General features: G+C 40.8%; 1 protein-coding gene across 1 annotated transcript in view; it reads right to left on the bottom strand.

Annotated features, from left to right (window-relative positions):
* Positions 1–1,011: 1,011 nt before the first annotated feature.
* The window catches only part of BANK1 (B cell scaffold protein with ankyrin repeats 1), a gene marked incomplete at both ends in the record, with an annotated part of 114,794 nt that continues 98,088 nt past the window's right edge, over positions 1,012–17,717 (bottom strand). Inside the window, 5 exons of the mRNA XM_080343330.1 lie at positions 1,012–1,056; positions 3,929–3,999; positions 5,728–5,791; positions 7,066–7,250; positions 8,899–8,967. Coding sequence (XP_080199456.1) covers positions 1,012–1,056; positions 3,929–3,999; positions 5,728–5,791; positions 7,066–7,250; positions 8,899–8,967 — 434 coding nt within the window. The remainder of the gene's footprint in view (positions 1,057–3,928; positions 4,000–5,727; positions 5,792–7,065; positions 7,251–8,898; positions 8,968–17,717) is intronic.

Below are 17,717 nucleotides of genomic sequence, written 5' to 3'. Positions count from 1 at the left end.
ATGCATTAACAGAAATCCTTGTTCTTGGCCTCAAACTTTTAACAGCAATCATCCTTCCATGCATAAGAAAAGCCGCATGACTTCTTCATTTTCAGAGGGATTAGCAAAATAAGAAACTTTCCAGGTGATTATTTCACTGTACCCTGTTCTCAGAAAGAATGCAAGATAATTCATGAGGTCTAAAACCTCAGCTGGTGATCCAAGTTCAGTTCCTGGTAAGCTGTATCTCAGCACAGATGTTAAAACCAGAACTGATTTAAAAAAACACACAAAAAACCAACCATCAAATCCCAAATAACCCCCTTAAATGCTGTAAAACAGATGTATTTACTTTTGTCTCCTAGCAGGAAGCCTCATGATCAAGTTTCATTGAAAGGCAGACATACAGATTTAAAACTGCAGTGAGATACAAGTGGATGCACACAGGTAGCAAAGAGTAATTAAAAGCCCCAACTGCTGAAGATCTCATTAGCTGCCCCAAACTCAAGAAACTCCCAATCACTAACACAACCCTCAGCCAAGTCTGCTGTTTGTGAGACAGTCTCATCACCCATAAGCTTTTCAGCACTTAAATGGCTGCTGGTCTCTTGGTTAATCAGCATTTCTGAACACATCCTTGCATCTCTACTTTGCAACTCTATTTTGGTATTCTATACGTTTGATACTGCACCTGTGATCAGTATGTCAGACTACACTCTTAATACAGCTTTTAGTTGCATAAGCTGAATTAGTTGCAAAAACTAACAGGGACACTCTTCAACTGCATCGACAAGTCAGGTCAGTGTCTAACTGCTTCCAAATCTGCCCAAGCAGAGCAGGTGGACGCCTGACAAAGGTAAGTTCTTTTGCAAACCGTAACGTAAGATGATTATGTTTATGATATCAAACCTCTGAGATGCACTTCATTCTACTGTTACACAAACGTACTCTGATGGAAAGTACTTCCACAGGCGTTAGTTTCCATGACAAATAATGTCTGTGCGTGTGTTCATCTACATGCTCTTACCTCAGCTAATTAGGCATCTGTTCCTTGTCTGCTGGGTTCCTAGTTGGAGACTGAAAAGAAACAGATGCAATTAATAAATAGTCATGTATATCAGTGATAAATCAGACCAGTGCAGAATGGATTTCAAAGCTGAATAATTCACAAAATATATACCTAGGATGAGTCACTTTTTATGTTGTACTTCACATACTACACATGTCCCTGGGAGCAGTGGAGCAAGAGATGTCCATAAAAAAGGCAGGTGTTGTGTGGGAGAGTGACATGAGTCGGATTTTGTACAAATCTAACAGCATGGCTGGTCTTTATTGGTGGCCGTTAGGAGAGGCTGAGGTACAAGGATATCCAGTTGTCTTGGTGACCTCCGCAGTCAACAGTGCGTCTGTGGGCTTGCCTCATGAAGATTTAGTGACGAATAGGCAGGAAACTAATCTTTTGTTATTTTCTTGCTTTTAAATTTGAGCATAGTGTGAAGCTACAAAATACTTAAGAAACTGGAAATAAGCCAGGCTAAAGATGTAGCTTCACAAGTTCAATGGGCACCAACAAAGAGTATCTTAAAGACTAGAAGTCCTGTGAAATGTATGTGGTTGAAGTCACGAAGAAAAGAAAGTCTTCTCTATGACTTCCATACTCTCCGCACATACAAAACCTTCTCTGCGCTTCAGGATCCTGAGTTATTCCAGCTTTGCTAACTGGGTTGAGTTCCCATGGATTCAAATGTCAAAATTAGGGTCTGTCTCTGTTCATCTTCCTATTGATCTGTCAGAGACAATGGAACTTGCGCAAAATTAAGTGCTACTGTTTCAGTTTTCAGGGAACTCTACTTAGACACTACCTGCAAGCTGGAGAGACATCAGCTGATGAATAAGCAATCTGCTAGCAACTTGGACTGAAAACAAGGTAGGTTGGGGAATAAAGCCAGACATTTAGGGTAGCAAACCTCATCAATAACCTACCAGTTTGCAAAAGGTGCATAGTGCTCTTTTGAGTGTTTTTTGGATGAAGCTGAGGAAGAGATTTGGTGTTTGGCAGCTGCTTTAGCAAACTTAATTAAACCAGACCTGCTTTACTGTCATAGATATCTACAAATCTGGAAGAAGAAATTCTGTGGGGGATGCCTTTACCACAGTGGATGACCTGGTTGTTTACAGCGCCTTACAGGAGTGGGTCAGTATTGAACACCCTATAGCAACACACAGTGTAGTTGTCCTCCTTGGCTATGAAGGCCACTTCCAGGGTAAGTACCTACTGATTTTAACAGCTCAGAAATAAATGGCTTCAGTTGAGCTCCCTGTGGAAAAAGCTTTTGACCTTTCCACAGCAGGCCCGCTGCCCTGCCGGGCTTGCCAAGGATCCCAAGACTGGAGCAGATGCAGACACTCAATTATTCATTTGCCCATGGACATGTTTGTCACTGGAGGACTACTAAGCATCTGATGTTTCTCAAGACTGACATTCATTGAAAACTATTCTGTGAGTTGCTTGCATTGAAATAATAATAACTAAAAAACACCCCAAGAAGTCAAGCTTAACATTTCCTTAATGCAGTATTGGTCTTCTGAAGTCCATCTGAGTGAGTTCTAGTTTGTCTTCTGCAGCCTCTGTCTTGGTGATTACCTAGCAAAGGAGCGGTGACACCCGCTACTCAGTTCTTGCTGCTATGCTAAGAGAGCAGACAGAACATCAGTCATTCCTGGATTGGATGAGGAATCTTATGCTATGCTAGCTGTATCCCTAAAGACCAGGTTCAAGGCTCTAGAGAGATTAGCTCTGAGGGGATAACTAACTACAAGCAATTAAAATCATCTTATGTAGTTTCTGCAATCTTGCACTTATTTTTAGATGCTGCATGACTAAATCTGTGGGATGTGGCACATAAGGTGCCATAATGTAACTGCAATAGAAGGCAGATTTTGAAATCTCATTTTGAGACAGCTAAATGAGATTCACATAGGTAATTCAAATGTCCAAAGATGCAGACAGGCATCATATAGGGTTTTTAAAAATTCTTATGTGCTAGAAAGTACGGACAGGGAATCCGTGTGAAAGCTGTATTGTCTTTTAGACTTCAAAGGAAACTTGTCTAGTCATTCTTACAGAACTTTTGTCTAAGCTGCTGCCATTCAATCTGTTAGTGGATGAGCACAAACCCAATACTCTTAAGCCTTATCTGATGCTTAAGGCTGTAGGCAAGGAATCAGTTACCACAGAGTAAGGTGAGGTTTAACTCCATTTGGATGCTGGTGCCTTGTGCCTTTTTCGGTCATTGTGCTGGCTAACATCTTCCCTTCTTGGACAAAAGATATTATCAATGTCTGTGGGCAAGACCCTATGTGTAGCATGTAGATAATTACAAGATAAATAATTGTGCCTGTACTTTCTGCAAATGAACATTCTACATGCTTAATCCTTATTTAGCTGTTCTTAAAATAGGCTGTTGCAGATATTTCACTGCAAGAGTGACAGAACTTTTTGCTTTGCAGTTGCTTTTTTTGAGGGTGTTATTCAGTTCTATATTAAATGTTGCAAAATGAGACATGAACTTTGAGATAGCATCAAATGTTATAATGGAAGACTGAACTGAGTGCCACTCCCATTAATAACTTTCATTACAGTGGAAGCAAGATCAAACTTATCAAGAAACTAAAAATGATGTCCTATATTAATTTATAGCAGATATTGTATTTTCTCATTAAAATAAAATCAAATTCCTTTTCTAACAGGTTTCTGATGTGATCTCTTTGAATCCTCAATCAAGTCTTCAAAAACTGCCTATGAAAAAGACAATCCAAATCCTGATTTCAAACATGGAATCTGGAGAGGGATGCCCATGTTTTTAAAGGTAGAGCTGGAGAGTCCGCATAGAGACGTGAAAACTAGAATTAATTAAACAAATCTGAGAACTGCTAACTTCATACGTACCACTTTATTAAATGGCATGTGGAACAAGAAGTCTCTAAAATTAATGCTCTCTGGTCTTACTTCCTTAGGAACTACAAAAGAGAAAAGAAAATGATTGTAATTTTTGTTTCAGGCAATTTATTAATTACATATTATATTATTATAAAATATATATAATTACATATTATTATTATGCATATAATAATGTATATTTTTATATATTATTATTATATGTCAGACTTAGGTCCTAGTGTTCCAACACCCTTCTTTATTCTTGCCATCCACATGCCTCCAGCTGTAGAGGGAGTTCTGTCTTTTAGAAGTTGTTATTTTTGAGAATCTAAATCTTTGGTAATAAAGTGCACTGCTGGACAAGACAGGGGCCTCCAGAATGATTCTCCCCATGGATTTCTGTGCGTCACAGGATATAAGATAGTGCAACAGAGGGCAGAGAAGGTAGTAGCAGAAGCGAACATAGGGATCATTACCTGAGTGACGGGCTAATACAAGCCTTACTGTTTCACAAAATGTACAATTTTGGTGTTGATACTACCTTTGTGCTGGTACGTTTCAGTGTTTCAGTGATGGACTGAGCCTGTTCACGTGCTCAGGATGCTGCACCCCTACCACCCACAGAGGGTGTTAAAGCTGAAACAGAAATAGTCTGGCCTGCAACTCCGCCACTTGGGCGAGCAAGAGTTCCACAGAATCCCAGAATGTCAGGGGTTGGAAGGGACCTCAAAAGCTCATCTAGTGCAATCCCCCCATGGAGCAGGAACACCCAGATGAGGTTACACAGGAAGGTGTCCAGGCGGGTTGGAATGGCTCCAGAGAAGGAGACTCCACAACCATGAAGAAGTTTCTTCTCATATTTAAGTGGAACCTCCTGTGTTCCAGTTTGTGTCCATTACCCCTTGTCCTATCATTGGTTGTCACCGAGAAGAGCCTGGCTCCATCCTCCTGACACTCACCCTTTACATATTTATAACCATGAATGAGGTCGCCCCTCAGTCTCCTCCAGCTCCAGAGCCCCAGCTCCCTCAGCCTTTCCTCACACGGGAGATGCTCCACGTAAATACAACACACTCTAACAGAATAATGAATACAGTACTGTGGATTATTTTTTTTCTCTTGCAGTGATGAAATATCATATTTAGGTGATAATTTTAAATAGTAATACACAAATACACGAAGTCCAATGCAAAAAAGAAATACGAGATTTCCCTTCCAAGAACATGTATGTACTGAAGTTTACAGAAATCACAGGCCTAAAGTCAATACTCTCTAATACAATCTTTTCATAACAACAAGAGGAAAACCATTTGCAGTAAATGCAGGTGATTTATACTGTTACAGATGACATTCCATCACAAAGGGAAAAAAAAACATCTTAAATGACCAATGGTGCAGCTTTTTTTAATGACTCGCACTACTAAACTGTTGTAGCAGTGGAAAGTTCATCAAGAATTTGCAAGTGCAAATTGATAGCTGATTCGTAAAATATTGAAGTCATCAAGTAAATTGTTCTAAAGCAATCATCTCCCCTCATTGCGATGAAGCAGTAGGAAATGCGCTCTAGAAAAGCTGAGCCACAAAGACTTCATAAATTTTCTGCCCCATTAAATCTCAGTGAGCTCATCTTTGGGATGAAATCCTGACCCTGCCCAAGGCCTGACTGCACTGAAACAGCTGACACAAAATGCTCATTACGGATTCAATGCCTGATCCAAAAGTCTGCATATGCTTTAGATCGGACCTTCGCAGTTTACTTACAGTTCGGGGTTTCAGTGTTCCAAAAGGCAGAGAAAAGTGCAACTTACCACTCATGTTTTCCTTTTCCAGTCTGTTTGCAGCAGTGCTGTCTCGAAGGTGCTGCACTTTTTCCTTTAAGTGAATAACAAGCATAAAATCAGCAGCAGAAATCAGTAATGGAAGCTTACGGTAGAAACAGTGACTAACTATAAAAAGCTGGATTCTTCAGCGTTCTGAACATGGAACTTCTTTCTGCAGGAAAAGAATTCTAAAAAACTGGAAAACATCCATGATGTGCTACAAGTAGACGCTAATTTCAGAATTTATACCTAAGCGCCCTGTGGAGTTTTTCCCCATGAGGAAGTTACATTGGTTCTGGAGCCTTGGGGGGTTATTTTTTTGCTTTGGACAGGTGATTTTTCCTCAAAAATCCCAGTGAGAACCGGACAAGTGCAGTGATAGCATACGGTAAATTCATCATGTTCACAGCGGTGCCCAGCCCGGGAAGCGGGCTCCGAAGCTGTTGGAAGCCCCTGCACTTGTGCTGCTCGGGGTTCCACTGTGATGACAAAGCTCATGCTATTTCTTTGGTAAATGCAAACACAGAGAGCATTTAATCTCTCCCTGTTGGCAGCATCCGCTAGCTCTCCTACTCTGTAGAACAGCAGCCCAGCTTTGCTTTGCCTCTGTCTACTAAATGCACTGAAAGGACAACCAGAAAATATTTTTGTTAATGCAGGACGTCATATAAAATGAGGGCATGACCTCTTCCTCCAGCTGTCTTGTTAAAGGTAATTAACAAACCTCCTCCCCGTGCCTTTCTCCTTAGCTTCTAGCTTTGCTGCAGTTCTTTCAGTGACTCAATGCGTGGGGGTTTTTGTAAATCTTGTTTTTGTGCACCTCGGTTTGCTCTGTATATTGAATATAAAAGAGCTGAAGGGCACTGCTGACAATTGTGAACTTCACTAAGTAGATTCAGCATTTTCAGACAGGCATAAAGCCCGAGGTAAGACATTATATATTAACAACGCAAACTTGATATGTTTCTGTTAGCTGACGCTGTTCAATAGCGCACTGGTCTGTGGTTTCATAAAAGATGCACAGATCCACGCATCACCGAGCAGTTTAAAACACGAGTCTCAGAAGACTGAAGTATTTAACTCCGGGTTTTAACCAAACGCAACAGCACCTGAAGTCAGGCAAAATAAATTCAGGAAGCCTCTCAAGTAATCAACCAACAGTGGAAACAGGTATCTAGAAGATTCTGAACCATAAGCAGCAAGTTCCTTGGGAGCTGATGGGCACATAAATCATGACTCTTATTTTTGACCTCACATGTAGAAGCCAAAACACAAGAGTTTGTTTTTGGAATTTTGTATCAAGAAACATACATTTCAGACTCGTACCTGTTGAGTGGACTGTAGTCTCTGTTTTTCACGCTGCCACTGTTTGAATCTGTCAAGAGCTTCATCCACAGAAACCGCCCCCTTTTTCACGTGTTCCTGCAGGCGGATGAGCTCCTCCTGTTGAGCGGGGATGCCGTGTTTCACAGCGCCATCAGTTACTGTGTCAGCGCGGCCTCTGTGTGCTGCTACACAACCTAGAAAGATAAAGGTAGAAAATATTATTATATAGTTTATATTTTATTTTTTTTTCTTCTTTTAATGAGAGGAATGCAATAAATGAATGAGGATTCTACCATAACTCTTTTTCAGCAGGGTAGCATCTTAAACATTTCATTAATTCCTATTGCCCTGATCCATGGATTCTCCATTGGTTTTACTTCATACAATAATTCCCTTCTAGCACTAAAGCTATACTACTATAGTAAGGACTTTTAAAAGGAATTTGTTTCTACATGAACACAAAAAATATCCACAGTGCCGCTTTGATATTTTTCCTTCTCCAACTTCACGCATGACATTTTTCAAAAGCTGGGACTGAAATCTGGTCAAAAAGCATTTTGAAATGTCACACTATTTCCTTCCCCCACATTATTGAATACATTGCAGTGACAAGAAAACATCACAACATGCTCCTCCTAGAGATTATGATGCAGCTGCACAACCGACGGGAAATGACAGGGAGAGGTGTGTTACAGGCTCCCAGCTCGGTCCAGGGAGGTGACGCATCACGTTTCTCCAGGATACCGATGCTGAAATTGCTGACAGAACACAAGCGCAGCCGCTAAATGGGGCTCTCCAAGCCCCGTATGATGCTGATGCAAAGGTGCCATAAAGCGTCTGTTTCCCTGCACAGGGGAAAAGTTTAAACCATAATGATGAATTGGGTCAGATTGATCTGCTTTGTTATGCACCAGTGTCGTTATCTGAAGTGAGGAAGGGCTGTGCAAAGGGAAACACGCTAAGGAAGGGAAAAAGCAGCTACTGTGGCTTAGCTCACTCCCTCCTTTTGATTGTACACAACATTAGCACCTATTAGTCATGAATCTCTACTCTTTTGCATCTCAGCTAATTGTTTGTATTGTGACAGAGTAATGTCCCTAATGCCTGGCAGCTGGTGAGATTATCTGGAAGATCAGACCAGTTTAGGTAAAACTGCATCTTTCATATCAGCAAAAGGGGGTGGGGTGTATTTCCTCAGACCCTTACAAACTACTCTGTTTTATAGACACATATATAATTTTTGCAGAGGTATGCTACCAATACACCAACATAATAACATCTAGAAGGTCCTGTATTCTTTTCCTAAAGTGGTTAAGCATTCATGAAAAGTAATGTCAGTAGCACTGGAGACTGCGGCTCCCCGCTGCAGAAATAAATAGGTGATTATGTGCTGCTCTATGTGCCTTAATCCTACTTGTTAACAGAAGAGGGAGGAAAAATCTTAACTCAGTGTTCATTCATTTTGTACATAACCTTCTTAATTATTTTAGGGTGCATTAATGGAATTTATGGTAGCAACATTTTGATGCGCTACAGCTCAACCAACAACTGGACTGCCACCAGTAATTCACTTTACATGGATCTTGGGGTACTCAGGTTTTAATCACAATGGAGAAAGGAGACTAAAGTAACACTGATTCTACAAATCTTGCCCACAGACAGTAACTTTTATTTTTCTTTCTTTAATCTGATGGCTTAATGCTGCAATACCATTAAGGATATAAATCGTATGTGGGAAAATAGATGCTAAATCAGTCCAAATCCAGTCACAGCAAATCTCTAGTTCTACTGAAAAGCAACAAGGCAGTTAAAGAGCTAAATTAAATTCTGTACCGGGCTTCCTGGCATCACAATAGGTCCTGTTGTCATCGCCGGGCACTCGAGTGGCCTTCTGCTGAAACACTGCAGCAAAATTAAGAATACAAGGAAGTTGGTAAAAAATGGCAATAAAAACCCATCACACATTCTGAACAAATGAAGGAGGCTCATGAAAGCAGGCTGGAATAAATGTCTTGTTCTAGCTTAGGAGTACTTCTCAACACACCTGTCAGTCTAATGTTAATTACTTGAACAATTGTTCTGTTGCACAGAATGGCAGGATTACTGATATTACAGATATACTGACAAGAAGCTTTGAAGAAAATAAAATAGACGTAGCACATTAACATATTACTTGTTTAGAAAAACCAGCTAGATCTGGGAGTTCTTCACATGGTACAGACACCTACTGCAGCCTGTCTCTTATTTTATGGGGAAAGCTAATGCAGAAAAAAACAATAGTTCTAGGTGACAATAATGATGCTGCTTAGGAAACAGTACATGTGGTTTTTTGCCTACCGTATTCAAGCACCAGGAGCAGCAAAGCACGTTCACTTAGCCCATCCTCCCCCTTCTTGGGGAATCTAGAAGAATTCTTTCCCATTCAGTGATCTTTTTGACATCCCTGCAATGCAGCAAATGTGCGGGTTCATCAGAGGCTGCAGGGCCCGGCGCAGGGCACTGCGCTCCTGCGGCAGAGCACACACGCTTTGCACCGGACCAGGGAAACCCGCTGGCCATTGGTTTGCCCCGTCTGCTCCAGCTGCAGCCACTTCTCGCAGGGAAACTGGTAAAATGGATGATCCACACGCCTGGGACACCTAAACTGCTACACGCAGAGGTGAGGAAGGAGCAATCCCTAAGGGTGTGTGCTCTGCCCTGCAGAACTAAGTCTGTCCGCTGACTCCTGAGTAGGCTCCTACGGAAGGTGATGATGAATGAGAACACCTGGGGACTTGATGTTCCTTCAAATATTCTCAGGCTACATGGAGAGCATAAAACAACATCACAGGCAGCACAATCTGCTGATATTACGCCCCTAGCTCAGCGTAACACTGATAGATTTTAACTTTTCTAATACTCTGTAATTCTCAGAGAATTCTGCTAACTATGGTTGCGGAGTTTTCTTCTATACTTGAAATAGTATTCCCTTTTTAAAGAGGAAATTAAAGTAACCAGAACACCAAGGTAATGCAGGCAGCCTGAATTTTACTGCATAAGGAGAAGGGATGTACTCACCAATGGCCCTGATTGGAAAGCATTTTAATTGATAGGCTTTGAAATTTCTGCTGAGTTAGCAGTGTTGGAGTAATCACAAATGGAATTACTCTTTCAGTTCAAAGTAAAACTGTTAAAAGCACTCTGCTGCATCATGCTGAAATGGCTTTAGTTGGCAGCAAGTATTCCGTGTGGCTGAGGGAAATGAAAACAAATCCCTGTTTCTGGAATGCCTGGAAAGACGTGTGGACACACACCACTGCCACGGGGTTAGCGAAGACTCCACCTATTTACTCCTTCATTCCCACATTCGAGTTACTTATGAACAGTGGAGTGGAATCAAAGAAATGGGTATGAAAGGAATGAAAGAAATAGGTAATCTTGCACTGGTATATATTGTATCATTTCTTATGGAAGAATGCCATAGGCCTTCAATGGAGGAAGGAGACATATATTTTGATATTTTCAGAGCCTCTTTGCCTGATTAAAAAGATGCAGTACTTGTGTAATGCTTTCTTACTTAATGTGCACCCTTCAGTAATATCTGTATGAACAGAGAGTCCTGTTCAATTTTTAATCACGTTACGAGTGGCTAAAGTACCCATAGGTGCTTGTAGGTCCAAAATCTACTAATTAAACCTCCCATCTCCATATATGCTATATCATTTTTTTCCCCAATGGATCTCCTCTCTGTTTCTCAGAATTAAAGGAGGCTGAGAGAATAAGTAATTCCACTTTATTCCCCCTCCTGTCTTCAGTTGCTACAGGACACGGATGAGGTTCTTTGCATGCCCTAAATACATTTTTATGTCTTAGGTAGTAAGATCGCTTTTTAGGAATGTAATGTAACCTCAATATTTCTCCAGGAAAGCAAACTCAGAGAGTAAGAAACTACTGCAGTATTTTCTAGTAGGACATGAAACCAGAAAACAACATTTAAAAAGCGTGACACAACACATTTCATGGCACATACGCAGAACTCTGGGAAAATCCTTAACAGAAGGCTTGAAACGTCAGGGAGATCCAAGGAGCTCTCAATTGCCTTTTTAATGTCAGTCTCCCAAGCTACAGATGTGGTTTCAGGCTGTCTGCACATGCGGGTAAGTCATATTATGAGGCTTGAAATGTGGTTAATATTTTCATGGTATCACCACAAATGAAAGGGCTAGAAACACTGGAAATCTAATAATTCAGCCCAAAAAAAGCATTTTATAGTTACACAGCTGTGCAAGAAACTGTGATGAGTTTTCATGGTCTGGAAAGAGAGAACGGCACTTTTTACAATAGCTGCAGGTTGACGAAAAGGACAGGAATTTGATTTTCAGAATGAATTGAGGTTCTAACACAAAGCTGTAATGATACCGAATCAGAGATGCGCTATGACATTTCAAAAATTGCTTAGTGACAGACCAGGAACAAGTGATTGGAATTAGAAACACAGGCAATCAAAATGTGGAAAGAGTTACATCAAGAGATAGCACAATTCCTATCAGTTAAAAAGCAACAATCAACCAAGATATGGTTTCTAATTGCCATTTTACTTTACCCAATTAAACTACGAGGGCTGTTGCCTACTTTGTTGTATTAGCAACATTATCTCTGAAAATCAAGCCGCTGTTTGGCACTATACACCAGCGCTTCACGTGAAGCCAGAGCAATGAACGTCCCTCCTGGAAGCATATGTGGGCTACTCACACCTAATGCTACTTACTCCACACTTCCAGCAGAGCAAACACGAAGGAGAAGACACACAGTGGGAAAACTAATTGGAATTCACTTTGCTTAGGGAAATTCAAGATGCATTTATTCATCAGCTTAATTGAGCTGATGTTCCAAACTAAATTATCTACGGCAATGACTGTTTTATTTAGGAAACATTCAAAATTAAAATCCAGGGGAACAAAATCTTTATAGAAACACAAGGCTAAGTAATAATGCAAATTAATTAATACACTAGGGTTGTACTTATTAACACATCTCAACTCAGTTGCAAATTACAGTGAGTTTGTAAGCTTCCTCCTTGATCTAAGTAGGTTTTTGCTTCATTCATTTTAGAATCGTCACACAATTAACTCGTGATTAACGGCAGAATGGAGAAGGAGGGGTGAATTGCTGGTTGGAACTTGTTGCAGGGTGAGACTTCTATCTTTGCCCACTCAACTTTTTCCACCATTATTTCACCATTTAAACTCTGTGTGTATAGTACCTGGGCAAATAAAACTTGCAAGTTCTTTTTCTGGTAGGGATTAGATTGTAAATTAGATGTAGCACAGCAAGGGATGACAAATACACAGAGAATACTAAGGAAGGAATATAGTAGAATGATGTTTGTGATTCAGGAGATAAGAACTCTGCAGATGTTTATTCATATCTTTTTACATTTCGTTTTGGTTTTGTCTGTTTTGTTTGCTGACACACTGAGCATCAATGAGGACAAGACAGAGATGATTAAGGACCACTCCTAAAATCTATTAAAAATATTTCACATCCTTAAGATGAAAACAAAAAACTCTAGTGATTCATGACACAAAATCAACTAAGGAAATGGGACACTGTCAACAGTACAGCCTTCTGTATTTTTCTGAGGCAGAGTTAAGCACAGAACAAAAGCTCAACAACTCCTGGCTCTGGTCTAGTTAGGCCCAGCATTGTGGAGACGGACTGGCTGGGCTGGGCAGGGTAACAAAGGCTCAAGATTCAGCAGCTGTTCTGTCCTGGGAGCATCCGTGTGGGAATGTGCTCGTACCCTTGGGGCAATGGGAAAGCACTAACTGGTACAGGAGTTGTGAGCTGTTCTAAATGTGCTGCCTGGCACTCAAGACATTTATGAGAACACACAACAGTCATTTCATCAGAATAAAGGCCAGGTGATGTCTAAGCTGCAGCAATACCAAAGCGTCGTGCCGCTCTGTGATTTGCAGGAGGTTTCAGCGACAGCAGCACATCCGCTCCCCACAACCAGGCCAGGCTGTTGTCAGCCTCTGCCTTCCACAGCCAAATAATTAGTCAGTTGAGACTGAAAAAAACCCCTAGTTTTCTCAGATCAAAAGTAAATTGACTTTAAAAAGAATCACAGCGTAATGACAACGTGAAAACATTAAACCAAAAATAAACACATGCTCACTAGCAATTCTCTTCCCAATTTGCAGTGAGATTCTGACTCTGACAGATAGGAGCTCAGACCCGTTAGAAGCTCAGGGAGGGACCTCAGGGGACTCCCCTACACTGAGCCGAGATAATAAAAATAATACCAGAATTCCTTCTTATGGCAAGGGCAGAGTGAGAGGGAACAGGTACCGGTGGTCAGTGGAAGATGCTGTGCAGAAGGCAGTGTCAATGTCATTGCTGTAGCATACGCAACAAAGAGAACTCTCCCACTGGTGCTCTCGTCAGAAATGTAACTGAGTGGATGATGGGAGTTGGAAGGATTCTAGCAATATACTCAAGAATATTTGCTCCGGCATGTCAAACCTGAATATACTTCTGCAGTCCCTTTTTTCTTCAGTAGAGAAAAGCAAAAAGGGGAAGACTCTTTACCTGGTTTTACCAGAAATATGCTATTTAGAACAGTTTGCTTTTCAACCAGGCAGCATCCTATAAATATTCCCTCTCTGTGCACTCTATTCAGTACATGCTTCAATCTACTACAGTTAAGACAGCAAAAAATCTGATTGAATGAACACAGCAGATGAAGCCAGTACAGCACTTCCCAGTCAGGGCTGTTAAAATAGTCTAAGTGCCCTAAGACAGCTGAATAGTTCCTGGTGTTTTATTAATGAAAAAACCCCATGAAGTTAGAGATACATAATAAAATTCATTTGCAGTGCAGTACTTTGTACTCACTGTACAAAAGTACTAAAAAATCCCTCTGTGGGACACAAATAATTTGCAGTGTGCATGGGCTCTAAAGCTTCACTTCGGAAATCCTTGCTTTAGACCATTTAAACTATCTGCATAACATGAATTGGTAACTCAGGATGTGATCACTATGGTTCCCAGTAACCAACCTGAGTTGCCAAGACACCAACAGCTCTGTTCTTGACTTTGGTTTTTTCATTTCATTGGGGTTTATGTTGCCTATTCTGAACATGAGATATTCTCCTCCCTAAATCATCCTGGCTGCTACTTTTCCTGCATACCCTGTGACTCCGATGAGCAAGGAGAATGCTAGTATTCTCTTCTGGGATTCTAACTCAGAAACATATTTTTCCGCTTCTTTTAACACTAGTGTGAAGTGGCACGGACAGCTATCTTTAAATAGTAAAACATTTCCAGTGCACAGAGGGGAAATGCATTCCTTCTGGGCTTTGTGAGAGGTTTGCAAAGCAACTAAGGCTATCACATACCAAGTTTTATTTATGCTGGTGTCTGATAAGAGGTAAATGATCAAACCAGGACATTAATGTAATCCTTAAGCCCTGAGGCAGTGCTGGTAGGTCAGACTTCAGAAACGGTAGGGAGGCATTACAGAAACTCAGGCGCCTCTCCTGAGAGTATCCTGGGGACTTTGGTTTCCAGCTTAATCAAATCTGGTATCAACAGGAAGCATTAAAATTGCATTGTAAACTGAAAATACGACACCTTCATCCATTTATTTAACAGTTGTTTTGGCAGCAGACTATTGAAAAAACACTGAAATAATCTACAAAGGATTACTAAGCACTTGAGGAATGGCAATGGAGCACACCAAGAGTGCACACCATCTGGACAACAAGCTACCTGGCACCATTCTGCCGCTCCATTGGTTTACAAGCCATTCACATAGAAGGCAGAATTCTTGCAGCAGTCTAAAGAATAGACGTACCCTTTGTTAAAGATGCTGTATGTTCAGCAGTGTTCAATACAGTAGTTTGCATGTTCATTAAAATTTGATAATAGACTAAATGAAACCAATTAAAAGTGGTTAGAACACTTAGCAGAATGTATTTGTCAGCAAATTCAGGTCAGATGCTCAAACTATAGATTGCAGTTCAGTTAAGACAACGTGCATCACTGAGTGTCTACTGGCTAGGTTTCGAAGTGTAGATCATAGAACCAAAGAATAGTTTGGGTTGGAAGGGATCCTGCTCTGAAAGTGAGTCTAAAAATCAGCTTGTTTTCTACAGATCAACAGTTACACTATCATGTTCTGCAGAGCACCCTGTGTCAATCCATACTGAGCAGGCTTTCTGCCGGGTGTAAATGTGTGCTTGCATGTGTCTGAAAGCTACTTATTACAAAGAAGGCTGTTTGCTTGCTTGCTTTGTTGCTATTCTGGAAACACCACCACTTTTGCTTAAAGGACCTTCATGGATTTCAGTGTGTGTTGAAAGCTCTCATGGGACTTCAGCCACTCAATTTGTCCTCATGGACAAATCTGTGGGCAGGCAAAGGGCAGAAAGAAATCCTCCTCTTGCATCTCTGCATGGCACTATCGCAACAGCCCCTGCAGTGCTTGCAGCATGAAGCTCGTTCTTTCCATTAACTCCCAGGGTACACAGGGATGCACTTGTGGAGGCTGTGTAGCCGTAATACAGCCCCCCTCTTTGCATCATGCTCCATTCTCTAATCTCATGGCTCCTTACTGAAAGCCAGAAGGGAACGGTTATGAAGATCAACCAGAACTGTGCAGTGAAGACAGACTGTTTCTTACAAGAATGTTATTTGTTTTGGAAGTTAAAAGCTATTTAGTGAATGGAGAGAGAATAGAGAGGAGGGAAGGGTATCTCAGGTGAGTAGGTAAAAGTTGCCCCATGGAACAGGACTTTTCTCTCTAACAAATCTTCCACATAATCCAAGACAAGTCATTTGAGCCAGCAATTGGGCTTGTGAATCCCTGACATTAGGTGCTGAACAGACACATGAATTTGAAGTTCTGAGCACTCATAGTTGCCACTGAAATCAAAGGGATCTCTGCTTTGAACAAGGGAAGTATTGTATAATACTGTTCACATCAAAATGCTTAGTAGCTTAGTTACTTCATACTGGGCATCCAAACACTCCATGGATACAGAACAAATGACAGCATTTCTCACAGTAGGGTCTGAACCAACGCACTGGACCTAGGGCAGGCACATATTGTATTTTAAACAAAAATGAGAATGAGAAACACTGAAGAGTTTTGCATCTTTTGCTCCCCTGATTTAATCACTAGATGAAACAAAATACCTGTGATAAATAGCAGCACAGAGCTGTATCCTTCAGAACTGTATTCTCATGTTTGTGTCAGGGAGAAAGTAGTAAAACAGAAAAACGACCTCAGTTCCAACTTTGTGATTATTTGACTTTGCACCTTCCGCAATGTTCTTTTTAACATGGTATATGAAAACAAAACTGAAACTACCATCAATTTATTTGAGGGATGAAAAATGTGTATATGCACTAGCCAGAGTAATTTTGTTTTACACTGCTTAGATTAAATTATAAAGCAAGGGCTGCAAACACATGCAGATTGTAATGATGGACTGGAATGAAATTTTCTGGTTCTTACAGCCAGAACAATATTTCCCCTCCCACCCTACCCCATAATTATAAGCAGTTTTAATATAATAAACTGGAAACTGGGATACTGCTGGACTGGGTAACAATTTTTTAATCACTGTGGAGAAGGACAAAAATTGCCAATCCAAGTAGCAAGAAAAATCTTTCAGTTGAAGGTATATCAGTTCTGCCTAAAACTGCACTGTCTCAGGAATCTCTGCACAAAACAGGAGAGAAAACAGCGTGAGAAAGCCCAGATGTGCAACGAGCAGCAGAACAGAGGCTGGAGGGCTCAGCTAGGGCTTTCTTAAGCATTTCCACTTTTCTCATTTATTCTATAAGTTAATGAACTTGAGCCAGAGGCTGATTTCACAGAACAACAGGAACCTAATTTGTCTATCACTACCCCTTTATAAAAACAAAGCTAAAAACCTTGGGAGTGTGTGTTTGTGTATATATATATATATATATGGTGTAAAAACATTGCAGTGCATCAAAGACACTCCGACAGTGTCCTCCTTAGTGAACAGTTAGGGTAGACAAAGCAGGAACTCGAGTGCAATAAAAGACAGTGAAAGCAATCTCCCAAATGATGCATCTTCACAGTAAGGGTTTTCAAGTCACTTGGCCTGTCTGTGATGATGGAGCATGGAGATTCAAGACACTGCTCCAGCAATCTCAATAAAAGGAGCCATTTCAGGACTTCTGAAGTTGTAACAGGCTCCCTATATATACATCTGTTCTTGGATTACACTTTAACTACTGTAATGATTCATCCTTATACCTCCTGAACACACTGAAGAAAGAGCAACTAAATGGTGAAGGCATTACTCCACACATTCTGGCCCTCACCTAGAGTTACACAGCCTGGAGGAGGAAGGCTAGCTAGGAAGAATAAAAGAGATAATTGACTGAAATAGGCATGAAAAGGGAGGTGCATGAAAAAGGATGATTTGGGTAGTGTTAATCCCGTTTAAGTACAAACCATGCACTAGATAGAGTAAGCAATCTACTGATGTCCTTTCTCAGCCTGGTTTTCTACCATTTATTCTTAGGCATATTCTTGTACATTGGCAAATTTTTCTAGAGGACTCTGGAAATGCAGACAGGATGGATTTAGGTGCTTATACAGAGATCTCTGCGGTAGGTTCACGGAA

Source organism: Nesoenas mayeri, assembly GCF_963082525.1.
Source record: "Nesoenas mayeri genome assembly, chromosome: 4".
Lineage (NCBI taxonomy): Eukaryota > Metazoa > Chordata > Aves > Columbiformes > Columbidae > Nesoenas > Nesoenas mayeri.
This window is presented reverse-complemented; position numbering and strand designations above follow the sequence as displayed.